Source organism: Microchirus variegatus, assembly GCF_963457635.1.
Source record: "Microchirus variegatus genome assembly, chromosome: 16".
NCBI lineage: Eukaryota > Metazoa > Chordata > Actinopteri > Pleuronectiformes > Soleidae > Microchirus > Microchirus variegatus.
Window position 1 is genome coordinate 3,140,879 of NC_139817.1, and position 14,203 is coordinate 3,155,081.

Consider the following 14,203-nt stretch of genomic DNA (forward strand, 5'->3'; position numbering starts at 1 on the left):
TTTAAGTCACATTTAAGCAGCTGAAAAAAAAAAAAAAAGTTGAATTGATTGAATCTTGTGACAAATATACACATTTTAATTAGTGCTGTCAACGTTAGAGCACGTTAACGCACAGCGCGTTTCCATGACGACTGACCGGAATAAAGACGCGAGTGACGTCGAGTTTACGTGACGCCCCGATTGTTAAAATGAGTCTCTAAAGTAATGCTGAACTTTAAAAACAGAGGCACACACTAGTCCGACTGAACCTGGACTTAAAACATACTTAAACACGCTAGTTCGACTAAAACTGGACTTAAAACATATGTAAACACGTTAGTCTGACTCAAACTGGACATAAAGCACATGTAATGCCCGCTAGTCCGATTGAAACTGGACTTAAAACATATGTAAACACATTAGTCTGACTAAAACTGGACATAAAGCACATGTAAACCCGCTAGTCCGATTGAAACTGGACTTAAAACATATGTAAACACATTAGTCTGACTAAAACTGGACATAAAGCACATGTAAACCCGCTAGTCCGATTGAAACTGGACTTAAAATGTACGTAAACACGCTCGTCCGATTGAAACTGGACTTAAAACGTAGGTAAACACGCTAGTCCGACTAAAACTGGAAAAACATACGTAAACCCGCTAGTCTGACTAAAACTGCACTTAAAACATACGTTAACACGTTAGTCCGACTAAAACTGGACTTAAAACACGTACACAGTACACAGGTACGCTAACGTTATTTGTTAGCGCTGCTCTTTTCCTTTAATAAACAGACCGCTCCAGTTCCACTGTAGACGCTTACGCTAACGGCGCTAAAATGAGCTAATGCAGCTAACGGAGCTAACCTGTAAACGGTGCCTGGACTCCGGTGTCGCGGCACTACACAACGCACTACATGCGTTGTGTAGTGTATTTAGAAGACGTCGGTGACGGTTTTCGCTGCTTCTCGTTTGTCCCGACGACACTTTGCGACACAGGATCGTGGACGCGTCGTTTCGTTTTCGCCGCGGCAACGACACAACACAATCCCACCAGTTGCCATGACACCCGGGCCTTCCATTAATACTGCTGGTGTTTGAGAGGCTGAGAAGCCGGCGAGAGCCCGCGAGATGTGAGCTGAGGCAGAGCTAATCAATCAATCAATCAATCAATCAATCAATCAGAGCAGATCAATCCATCTGAAGAGGCTGTGTGTGTGTGTGACCCTGTCACATATCGGTGACAAACAGCCGCGCGGTGGAAGTTGGAGCAGATGAGTAACGGTGATGAGGAGGACGCTGGCAGCCGAGGTGATTCACGGTGTTTTGACGGAAAGTCGCGCGAGCGTAGATCACATTTTGAAAACGGAGAAGAAGAAGAAGAAGAAGAAAGACTAAGTGGAAACAGTTGAGTTGTGGTAATGGAGGCCGTGTGTGTGTGTGTGTGTGTGTGTGTGTCTTGTCAGGACTTGACAAGGCATCAGCAGCAGTCCTTTTATGGGTAGAGACGAGGCTCGGGCTGCAGCCCCTAAGGTTAACTATGCCCCGTGTAGTTCATTCTCTGAAACTCTGTTATTACCCTCTAAGTCCGTCTTTGGCGTATGTTCACGTTCAGACCTCCACCGCTGACACTGAGACGCTCAGACACAATAAAACATCAGAAAATACCCCCCCCCCCCCCCCCAAAAAAAAAACTACTTTCTGAATGCAGATTTGAAGTTTTTCTGGATTAAATTCTCCACACCAAACCTCATCGAGAAAATCGGCGATTTTTCATCCCATCACACAGGAGTTGTTGAGCCGCCGCTGCCTCCATCGCTAAGTTCAAACATGTTGTTTTTACGACACTGGGGTTTTAAAACCTTTGCTCGGACTTACCTCAGTCACACAAACTGACCAAACAAGGCAGCAGTGTACCAGAAAATACTGTTCAAGACCCGGCGAAAAACCATGATTTTCTCTATGGGGTTTGGTGCAGGAGACAGAGCGCCAGAGTGCCATTTAACCACACTCTAAGTAGAACCATATAAGGTTCTTCGGCTTGTCCTCATAGGAGAACACTTTTTGGTTCCAGGTAGAACCTTTTGGATGGTTCCACCAAGAACCCTTTTGAAACCCTTTATTCAAGAAAGGGGTTTTAAAGGGTTCTCTGGATCAAAATGGTTCTCACTGGAACCATTAGTGTCACCAAGAACACTTGAAAAACCCTTTCTTTGGGAAAAGACAGGGTTTTTCAGAAGCAAATGGTTCCAGGTAGAACCTCTGCCCTTGTAGAAGACCCTTTTGGAACCCTTATTTCTAAAATGCAAAAAAAAAAATCTACTTTCGGAATTCTGAAAAGTGCTAAGTAGAACCATATTAGTTTCTTTGGCTTGTCCCCATAGGAGAACCCTTTTTGAATCCAGGTAGAACCTTTTTATAAAGGTTCCACCAAGAACCTTTTTAAAACCTTTACTCAGGAAAGGGGTTTTAAAGGGTTCTCTGGATCAAAATGGTTCTTACTGGAACCATTAGTGTTACCAAGAACCCTTGAAAAACACTTTCTTCTGGAAAATGTTTTACAGAAGCAAATGGTTCCAGGTAGAACCTCTGCCCTTGTAGAAGACCCTTTTGGAACCCTTATTTCTAAAATGCAAAAAAAAAAATCTACTTTCGGAATTCTGAAAAGTGCTAAGTAGAACCATATAAGTTTCTTTGGCTTGTCCCCATAGGAGAACCCTTTTTGAATCCAGGTAGAACCTTTTTATAAAGGTTCCACCAAGAACCCTTTTAAAACCCTTTACTCAGGAAAGGGGTTTTAAAGGGTTCTCTGGATCAAAATGGTTCTTACTGGAACCATTAGTGTTACCAAGAACCCTTGAAAAACCCTTTCTTTGGGAAAAGACAGGGTTTTTCAGAAGCAAATGGTTCCAGGTAGAACCTCAGCCCTTGTAGAAGAACCCTTTTGGAACCCTTATTTCTAAGAACTTTGGCTTGTCCTCATAGGAGAATCCTTTTTGGTTCCAGGTAGAACCTTTTATAAAGGGTTTTGTGTGCACCAAACCTCATTGAGAATATCAGGGATTTCACATTTAAAAAAGCGTTTTACATCAACTTTGAACCGTGGTTACAAACGCACGCACTTTAACGCTCCGCTGAAGTTCTCACTTCCTCAGGTGTTTATAAAAACGTGGAAGTCCAGTGAAACAGTCGTCCCTCGCTTCCTCTTTTTCGTGCCTCGCTTACGCACTCGCTCTTCCCTCCCGTGTCTTTGGTCTCGCTGTGGAATCGTTTATGAAGTGATGACCTCTCGTTCGCCTGAGACCTCTTTAGCTGCCGTTACCGTTTCCATCCCCGCCTCGTTACGGGGGAAACCATTACCCACGTTATCTCAATTAAAATACGCTAAGTAAGTGCTTTGTTATGGTTATGGGACCTTCTTGTTGCCAACACAATCGGGAATGGTCGCGGTTACATTTAGACGGAACACTGTTGACTTTGTGGACGTTTGTTATTTTTGTAAGTCGTACCATTAACCATTTCTTCCCTGACCCTCTTTTTGGAGTCCCTGCTCGAAAATGACATGCCCAAACTAAATCTCATGTACATGGAACACAGCATAACTGAAGGATTTTTTTCTTTCACCAAAAAAAATATTGCATTTTAAAGCAAATATCACCTTTAAAATCAGCAGTAGGAGCTTAAAAACACATGGAGGTCATGTAACAACATGTGGACATGAGCTGTGCAAAGTTTGATGCTGCTGAAGTGAAGCAGAGTGAAATTACAGAGGTTTTAGTAAAGAGATGTCTAGGCGTTCTCTCTTTTGGCTCAGTTTGGCACCATCCGTGCCATTTGAGATTTCTTAGGTACCAAATTATTAAAAACCCTTTTAATTTTATTTATATGTCTAGTCCTTTACCACAGGTCTAAAAAGAACTTGTTTTTGAAAAAAAACGTGCTTAAAAGGACTTGGGGGTCACACGGTGGTACAGTGGCTAGCATTGTGCCCTAACAGCAATAAAGTCACCGGTTTGGATCCTTTCTGTGTGGTGGTTTGCACATGTCCCCCTCAGGTTCTCCAGGTCAGATTACAGATTAGGGTTAATTTCCTGGCATATACAGCTTTCAGGGTGATATTCTTTGTCTTTAACCCCTTAAGCCTCAGTTTTTACGGCGCCGCTGAATTGAGTCCAACCTTCTCTTGAAAACCAAAAGTCACTTTCCTTAACGGTCCGTTTATGTCTTCTGGGGACGACCTGACGTTTACTCTTAACGTTTAACCGCCCGTTTCACGAGGCTTTACTGTCGCCGCCGCGGCCCGCGTGGTCAATACGCCGCTCGTAAACCGCCCGTCTTTATTGTTTCGAGGACCGTGAGCTTTTTTCTTAAGCGTCCCGAACATCTACAAAGAGACTAATGGACCATTAATAGCCGCTCATTGGCCTGAAGTAGAGGAAACCTGCCGTAGGATTCAGGTGATTGAAGTGGTTCAAGTGCTGCGCTGACTGATAATCAAGACTTGGCCTTCATTTGGTCTCAGAGGGAAGAAGAAAGAACACCTCAGCACTCACACACACACACACACACACACACACACTTAAGCTGGCTAATCTACTTAATTAACGCAAAGCACTAAATGAGAAAGTACTACTGATGATGATAATTATCTATCTATCTATCTATCTATCTATCTATCTATCTATCTATCTATCTATCTATCTATCTATCTATCTATCTATCTATCTATCTATCTATCTATCTATCTATCTATCTGATTAAGTAGCTAACTAGCTAGCTATCTATATCAATGATTTTCTCATGGATTTTGATGTGTGAAGTTAGCTGTTTACAAAGTGGCATCTGTTTATCTATCTAGAGATCTGGCGCTAGCAAGTTAGTTTGCTAGCTGTTTATCTAGCTAGCTAAGTCAATGAAGAAAATATTGGTGAGCAGAGTTAGAGGTTAACAAAATGACATATCTATCTATCTATCTATCTATCTATCTATCTATCTATCTATCTATCTATCTATCTATCTATCTATCTATCTATCTATCTATCTATCTATCTATCTTAGCTAGCTAGTTACATCAATGATTTTCTCTATGGAGTTTGTTGTGTGGAGTTTGTGTGACATCCATCTATCTCTATGGCGCTCGAGGGATCTAGCACTAGCAAATAAGTAAGCTAGCTAAATCAGTGAAGAACATTCTATCTATCTATCTATCTATCTATCTATCTATCTATCTATCTATCTATCTATCTATCTATCTATCTATCTATCTATCTATCTATCTATCTATCTAGTTAAATCAATGATTTTCTGTGGTTAACAAAGTGGTATTTAGCGATCTGTCTGACTAGCTAGCTAGCTAATTACCTAGTTATTTCGCTAAATAGTTAGCTAGTTATCTAGCTAGCTAAATTGATGGTTCTCTTCTCTCTATGGACTTTGGCGCGTGGAGTTTGTGTGACATCTACGTATTTACCGCTATACGATCTAGAGATCTAGCCTGAGCAAGTTGGTTAGCTAGCTATTTATCTAGCGAGCTAAATCAATGAAGAAAATGTTGGTGAGTGGAGTTAGTGGTTAACAAAGTGACAGGTCTGTCTATGTTGAGTTTTAGTTGAGCTTTAAATCTTTATAATCCAACCGTTTTTGTCTTTAAAAAATAGATAAATATGTCACATTTGCATCAAAAACTAATTAATTCCGATTCTTCTGTTAATAAAAATACATTGAAGTAATAACGCAGGTGCAAAGTGGGGCTCGGATATCCAAGTGTTTGGATTTGTCCCGCGCTAGCTAGCGAGCGAGCGGGCGAGCGACCCAGTTGTGTTGGTGAGGTCTATATTTAGCGAGTGCATGGATCATGAAGATTATGTCTGCGCTGCAAATGACTGATGTTTGACACAGAAAAGCTGAATATAATCATATGGTCGCACAGTCTTATGGTTTCCTGTGTGTGTGTGTGTGTGTGTGCAGAAGTGCTGTGCTGCTATCAGCGCTAACACACACACACACACACACACACACACACACACACACACACACTTCCTGCAGAGACAGAGACGGGTCAGTATCGTGACCAGCACTCGTCCTGTATGAGCCTCCGTTCCACCCACTGTAAAGACGCTATATCGTTAGCTATATCGTTAGCCTAATAGCATAGTTGCCTAAGTCATATTTATATGACTATGTATGTATATATTTATTTATAACGTTTTCGGAAAAAGATTTTAAAAAGCACACTGGTAAAAAAAACAAATGACTTAGGCAATCATGCTATTAGGCTAACGATATGTACGATTGTATGTGCTGTATGATAAAAAAGTTAATTCTATTTTGTAAAATAGTGACCAATTTAGACAAAACTGTGCTGGAGTGGAGACAAACTTTGATTTAAAAAGAAATTATTTCCAGGCCTGGAAAACGTTTCAAAAAAGCAGCTAGCATCAAACCTAGCCACCTTCTCGCTAACTGCTAACAGATGTGCTGCATAACTGAACAGCGTGGAAGAGAATTACACTGAATACAGTGACTGTATAATATATTAAAGGCGCCATATGTAAGAATGTGGCCAAAGACGGTTACTACATTCAATAATTCAAAACACCTAGGTCTTTTAGGTTTCGTTTTTCTGACGTAACTGGCAACCCGTGGTTGCTCGGCAGCTGAGACTCTAAACTGCAAAACATAAACATGATTTGCAGTCTGCAAAATATTTTTTTTTTAATGCAAATATTTTGTCTGTACTGTTGTTGTTGGTGAGTTCAGTTTGTTATATGAACATTATTCCTGAGTCTCCTTTAATCCCTGCGTGCTCTTTGTTTGTGTTTTCCCTTTGTGAATATTCACTGTCTTCACCGCTATCATCATCATCATCATCATCAGTGTCCTAATTTGGCTGTGCTGCTCTCTGCTTCATGTCCTGTAGCACGTCGTATTGGCGAGTGTGTACACACACACACACACACACACACACACGCACACAGCAGCAGCAGCAGTGTTGTGATGAACGACGGCGAACAGAAATATTTCTTATTGTCAGACTCGTTTTTTTAAAACTCCCCCGTCGTACGTCTTTGTCGCGTGAGGAGATTCCATGTTTTCCATCATAGTTGCAACCGTGGATAGTTACCGTGGTGATCTCTCTCTCCCTCTCTCTCTCTCTCGCTCTGCCTCTGTCACGGTGACGTCACGGTTGCCGCGGCAACGGCGGCAGCAAAACAGAATCCCTCTCTGCTCAGAGGGGAGGCCCCTGCAGTACGACGGAGTGGCACGTGCTACTCTTTCTCTTTATGTGTGTATATATATGTGTATTTGTATTTATATATGTACATAAACTGTATATAAACTGTCCACTGAGCCATTTCCATTTATATGGCTGTTGTTTTCCTTGTCTCTCTCCAGGTCAGATGAGGTGATTCTTCAATAAGGAGCTGAAACTCTTTCATAACAGACTCTTCGAAGACTATTTTTTATTTTATTTTATTATTTTTTGCGCTAAAACTCGTCGGAATACGTGAAAAAAGCTGCTCGAGGCCGAGATGACGTCAAAAAACCACTTTGCCTCAGTTTTTTCATTACAAAACTCCACACAGGGATAACCATCGATCATCCCCAGCCACGCCCCCCCTGGCCCCGCCCACCCCTGGCCCCGCCCTAACCAAAGACCAACGCACTCCGAGAACGAAGAGGCTCCGCCCCCTCTCCTCGAACCCCCCCCCCCCAGCATGGGAGACCTGAGCTGGGTTTGTCTGAGTCCAGCTGAGTTTAACCAGCTGCAGCAGTACAGCGAGTGTGAGTACACACACACACACACACACACATATGTCGGGTGTGTTTGTCTGTCCATCATGCGGGGACCTAAGGTTGATTTCACACTCACCTAATGGGGACTTCCTCCGTTATGGGGACATAAAAGTCCCCCATAAGTTTTCCTGGTTTAATAAAGGTTAAGTCTCCACTAATGTAATGTCCAGACATTGTGTGTGTGTGTGTGTGTGTGTGTGTGTGTGTGTGTGTGTGTGTGTGTGTGTGTGTGTGTGTGTGTGTGTGTGTGTGTGTGTGTGTGTGTGTGTGTGTGTGTGTGTGTGTGTGTGTGTGTCCATGACAACCCTCCCATTATATTGTTTGAACAAACAAATTCTGTGGTTTTTAAGCGACTCGCCTCAAAAACCAGTATCAGCATCACCTGATTTTTAACTCTTTGTAATCCAGATTAGAGATGGAAAAAAAAACACGGCAAAAAAAACATTTGCAATATCAGATTGTCCGATTGTTATTATTAGCATAGCATTAGCATTAGCGATACACAACATTATTAGTATTTTGTAGCATTAAAAGCATTTTAATTAAAATTTAATTACCACAAAAACCTATATATTGGTATCAGCTCAATCAAAAATAAATAATAAAATAACTTTAAAATTAAAAAATATGTGATTTTCCCAGCGTTAAAATAAGTATTTTATATGTTCTTGAGTCGAGGGTCTTGTTTTTACGGAGGCTGATGTTTTAGATATTTAGATGCAGTGAATAATGATGATGATAATAATAATAATGTGTGTGTGGGCTTTACTTCATAGCTATAAAATAATGGCTTTTACCACGACTGAGTGATTCCTGGACAGACGGACGAGTTAAAGCCGGTTTGAATAACAAATGCAGTGAAACCACAAGGCTCGTCCAGCAGGTGCATTAGTGGTGTCTGTGTTTTCAGCTCAGAAAGGATTTGATGTCAACAATGGTCAGATGTTTTTTGAATATTTGCACGTGTGATTGTCACGAACTATTAGAACACAGAGCATTCAGGCAGAATTCTGTTATATATATCTATATATACATATATATATAGATATATATACATAAGAGAAGGAAAAAGACTTGAGTATCAGCAGCCGATCAATCAATCAATCAATCAATCAATCAATGAATGAATGAAGGACTTAATGAAGGCCTGTGGAGGCAGCAGACTCTCTCTCTCTCTCTCACTCTCATTAATAAAACCTGTAATCAAATAGAACTGTGGACAATTAATTGACCCGATCAATCACAGCTGGTTTTTGGTCATTGATTAATCTGATTTATTTTTAAAAACATTAACTGGCTTTGGAGCTTCACAGTTTTCTCAGGTGTGATATTTATTGATTTATTTATTATAAGATTTTAAACTGAAATTTTAAAAAACAACTTTAATATTGTATAAATAACCAATAACTAAAAAAATACAGAACATAAAATACAGAATTATCAATAAGAACTGTAAGAAATAAGGTCAACATTTTCTTTGACGTTTATATTCACTGTTAATCATTTCATTACTCTTTAATGCATTATTTAAATCTATAAAATGTCTGTAAGGCTTTTATTTTGTAAACCTGTGGGCTGTTAAATAATTATAAAGAAATAAAGTACATTACGTTACAAGTACATTTAAAAATAGTAACAAACATCCCAATTAACAACACGATACCGCTATAATATAATGATATATATGTATCTATAAATAGATACATATATATATATTAAAAAAAATATGGATAAAATGAGGCACATAAAAATGTACCCACTTAAATAAATTAATAAACTACTTCCTGTTTCCTCCATTTTTCTCCCTCAGACTCCACAAAGAAGCTGAAGGATGTTCTGGAGGAGTTCCACGGAGACGGGATTCTGTCCAAATATAACCCAGAGCAGGTGTGTGTGTGTGTGTGTGTGTGTGTGTGTGTGTGTGTGTGTGTGTCACACTCTGACTGCACACAGTGACGTTATCGATTCCGCTGATTCACTGTCATATCCCTCACAGGAAATGCTGAGTCACTGCTCGGCCACACTTTTTTAAATCAGAGACGCTGACGTCAGCGAATCAGCTCTGAGTATAAGACGTGTCGACAAAACTCTGGGGGGGGGGGGGGGTGGGGGGGACTTTTATTTTGTAGAATAATCCATACAGAAACAGCTGTTAGTATTTACCTTTTTGTTGTTGTTGTTGTCTTTATTTATTTAGTTTATCATGCTGAGTCAGCATTTCTTTATATGGCATATAGTTTTCTGCTCACTCCCCACACCAAAGTACATAGAAAATCATCTATTTAGCTAGCCAGATAGCTCGAAACATGTCAATTTAGCTAGCTAGATAAATAGTTAACAGATAGATAGATAGATAGATAGATAGATAGATAGATAGATAGATAGATAGATAGATAGATAGATAGATAGATAGATAGATAGATAGATAGATAGATCCACTCACCAATATTTTCTTCATTGATTTAGCTTGCTAGATAAACAGCTAGCTAACTAACTTGCTAGCGCCAGATCGCTAGATAGATAAACAGATGCCACTTTGTAAACAGCTAACTCCACACATCAAAATCCATGAGAAAATCATTGATGTAACTAGCTAGCTAAGATAGATAGATAGATAGATAGATAGATAGATAGATAGATAGATAGATAGATAGATAGATAGATAGATAGATAGATAGATATGTCATTTTGTTAACCTCTAACTCTGCTCACCAATATTTTCTTCATTGATTTAGCTAGCTAGATAAACAGATAGCAAACTAACTTGCTAGCGCCAGATCGCTAGATAGATAAACAGATGCCACGTTGTAAACAGCTAACTCCACACATCAAAATCCATGAGCAAATCATTGATATAGCTAGCTAGCTAGTTAGCTACTTAATCAGATAGATAGATAGATAGATAGATAGATAGATAGATAGATAGATAGATAGATAGATAGTTTTCTTTCCCAGAAATGAGACTCATTTTACTTTCATGAAAATCAGTTTTTGTTGCATTGATGTTGATCGTTAGCAAACAAAAAAGTAAAGCAGAGAATTACAGAGAATTACAGAGAATTACACCCACACAGGGTTTTCCCTTCAGTCTCACAATTCATGCACATTCACTGCAGTGTTTTTATCATTTTGTGTGAGAAAAACACATTAATGTATTCGTCTTGAAAGACACACAAAACACACCAATTAACTATAAAAACCCAAATATTACGACTACTTTCCTGTTTTTAGCCCAAAAAGGACACACGGCCTTTTAGTTTTTTTTAGAAATAATGAAGCTTTCCAGTCGTAGAAGTCAATATTCTGCTGATCATTAAATTATTCTTCAGATGTGTTAGATATGGACAGGAAAGAAAACCCAATAGTATTAAAAAATCTGATTTAATCACATCAATCCAGCTGTTAAAAAAAAGAGAATAAATGAAGTGTGTAAATGTGTCACGGTTTCCCTCGGGAGATATTCACGTATCTGTGATTCTCACTGGGAATTGAGTCCAGTTTCGAGAATCTCAGATAAAAATGAGAAGTTTTTCACGTCAAATATTGGATTTTTTTTTTCAACCTTTTTAAACGGGATCATTATTTACAAAACCGACACGGCGTTCGACCGGAGAAGAGAAGAACGCGGCCATTAAGGCCATTAAGTCGTCAGCAAAGAGTTTACTGACTGTTATAAATCCAGTGAGAATTAGGGCCGATTTTTCCCATGGATTTCCAGTCGAGCGAAGCTAATGCTCACGACCTCCAGGTTTCACTTTTCAAATCCAGGCAACGTCACGCGTTTTTCTGAGATGCAGCATTTATACGATCATGACGTCCATAAAGCCTCGTGTTTTTATTTGTCCAAATGTCTTTACTTTTGTCCTATTTTGGTGCAGACCAAATGTTCAAATGAAAAAGGGGTGGAGGGGGGTTTGTTTGTTCGTAGCGCAGCCTTATTGTGTTTGCTTAGTTTATGTGCGTTTACTGGATCCAGGTCCTGCTTGAAACCTGAGAGGAAATTGCTGCCACGTTCAGCAGCAGCAGAAAAAAAACAAATAGAGTAGTTTAGGCTCGCTGGTCTTTCAGGGCGTCATTTGTTTGATTGATAAGGGTTAGGGTTAACCCTAAGGTTCTCCTTTGGGGGCCCTCAGTCCAATGTTGGGTTCCTAAATTGGCCCTCAGGTATCAACACTTTGAGAACCCCTGATCTACGCTCTTAGAAATAAGAGTTCCAAAAGGGTCCTTCTACAAGGGCTGAGGTTCTACCTGGAACCATTTGCTTCTTTCCCTTTCCCTTTCTTTGGGAAAGACGTTTTCAAGGGTTCTTGGTAACACTAATGGTTCCAGTAAGAACCACTTTGATCCAGAGAACCCTTTAAAACCCCTTTCCTGAATAAAGGGTTTTAAAAGGGTTCTCGGTGGAACCCTCCAAAAGGGTTCCAGGTGGAACCTTTATAAAAAGAGCCAAAAAGGGTTCTCATATATGAGGACAAGCCGAAGAACCTTATATAACCACACATTTTAATGGAGGCAGTGGTACACTATTGGAAATAAAAGCGCTAAGTAGAACCATATAAGGTTCTTCGGCTTGTCCTCACAGGAGAACCCTTTTTGGCTCCAGGTAGAACCTTTTAATAAAGGTTCCACCGAGAACCATTTTAAAGCCCTTTATTCAGGAAAGGGTTTTTAAAGGGTTCTCTGGGTCAAAATGGTTCTTTCTGGAACCATTAGTGCAACCCTTTGTTCAGGGGAAAGAGTTTTTCAGAAGCAAACGGTTCCAGGTAGAGCCTCAGCCCTTGTAGAAGAACCCTTTTGGAACCCTTATTTCTAAGAGTGTAGATCAGCAGCTCCTGTGTCCCCATGAGCTAAAAACCCGATGTTAATGGAAACAGTGGAATAGAGAATTCAGACCAGTTGAACGTAGATTTTGAGAAATTCATTTTCGTGCATTTTCAGTTGGTGTAACATGTTAAAATGTATTTCTAAAGTCAGATCAACACAATAATTCGGCATGTAAACACAACGCCTGACCACCAACATCAGCTTCACCTCACACAACGCAGCTAACCCCTTCTCTTTCCTCCCTTCCTTCCTTCCTTCCTTCCTTCCTTCCTTCTTTCCTTCCTTCTCCTCACCTTTCCTTTTCCAACTGTTAACCAGAAGCAAGACGTTCTCAGCCAAGTAAGCTTCTCTGCATGCTGTGCGGTGTCTCATGTCGACAGACTGCATGAACATTCTGTCCACTAACACGACCTTTAACCTCTGCAGACGCTCTTCACACCCGATGTTAGGACATAGGATGCTAGGACATAGGGTGCTAGGACATGTGTTTGTCACTTTGTTTACACCTTTCATTTCTAATCCATGGAGGATCATGTGGATGCAGCCTCCTCCTCCGAGCTTCCCCTCCACAGATGTTCCTCGCGGTCATTTGACTGATCTGACATTTCACTGACCTTTCAGTCCACAGAGAACATTTTCACTGCCCACATGACATGATTTTTAAAAAATTATTATTATTATTATTTAATTAGTTTTCCAACGGGGTCGCACAGCGGATAAGTGGGTAGCGTTGTTGCCTCACAGCAACGAGGTCACCGGTTTGAATCCTGGTATGTTTCTAAGAAGGTCTGTGGAGTTTGGTATTAATTATGACGCCTCTACTCGCCTCTCTTAGAAATAAAAGTGCTGAGTGGAACCATATAAGGTTCTTCTGCTTGTCCTCATAGGAGAACCCTTTTTGGCTCCAGGTAGAACCTTTTATAAAGGAACCCTTAGTGTTACCAAGAACACTTTTAAAAAGGGGTTTTAAAGGGTTCCCTGGATCAAAATGGTTCTTTCTGGAACCATTAATGTTACCAAGAACCCTTGAAAAACAAATGGTTCCAGGTAGAACCTCAGCCCTTGTAGAAGAACACTTTTGGAACCCTTATTTCTAAGTATGTACTTGTTCTCTTTAAGTTTTAAAAGATAAAATTAAGAAATGGTTCTCAAACTGTGGTGCGTGTACCATATAAGGTTCTTCGGTTTGACCTCATAGGAGAACCCTTTTTGGCTCCAGGTAGAAACTTTTTTATAAAGGTTCCACCTGGAACTCTTTTGGAGGGTTCCACCAAGAACCCCTTTAAAACCCTTTATTCAGGAAAGGGGTTTTTACAGGGTTCTCTGGATCAAAATGGTTCTTTCTGGAACCATTAGTGGCACCAAGAACCCTTGAAAAACAAATGGTTCCAGTTAGAACCTCAGCCCTTGTAGAAGAACACTTTTGGAAACCTTATTTCTAAGAGTGTACTTGTTCTCTTTTTAGTTTTAAAAGATAAAATTAAGAAATGGTTCCCATGGTTCTCAAACTGTGGTGCGTGTACCACACTTAGAAATAAAAGTGCTAATTAGAACCATATGAGGTTCTTCTGCTTGTCCTCACAGGAGAACCCTTTTCGGCTC

At 40.1% G+C, this 14,203-nt stretch overlaps 1 protein-coding gene across 1 annotated transcript in view; it reads left to right on the plus strand.

Annotated features, from left to right (window-relative positions):
• Positions 1–7,698: 7,698 nt before the first annotated feature.
• The window catches only part of dgkg (diacylglycerol kinase, gamma), a gene marked incomplete at both ends in the record, with an annotated part of 72,549 nt that continues 66,044 nt past the window's right edge, over positions 7,699–14,203 (plus strand). The window contains 3 exons of the mRNA XM_083902664.1: positions 7,699–7,765; positions 9,588–9,664; positions 12,920–12,940. Coding sequence (XP_083758790.1) covers positions 7,699–7,765; positions 9,588–9,664; positions 12,920–12,940 — 165 coding nt within the window. The remainder of the gene's footprint in view (positions 7,766–9,587; positions 9,665–12,919; positions 12,941–14,203) is intronic.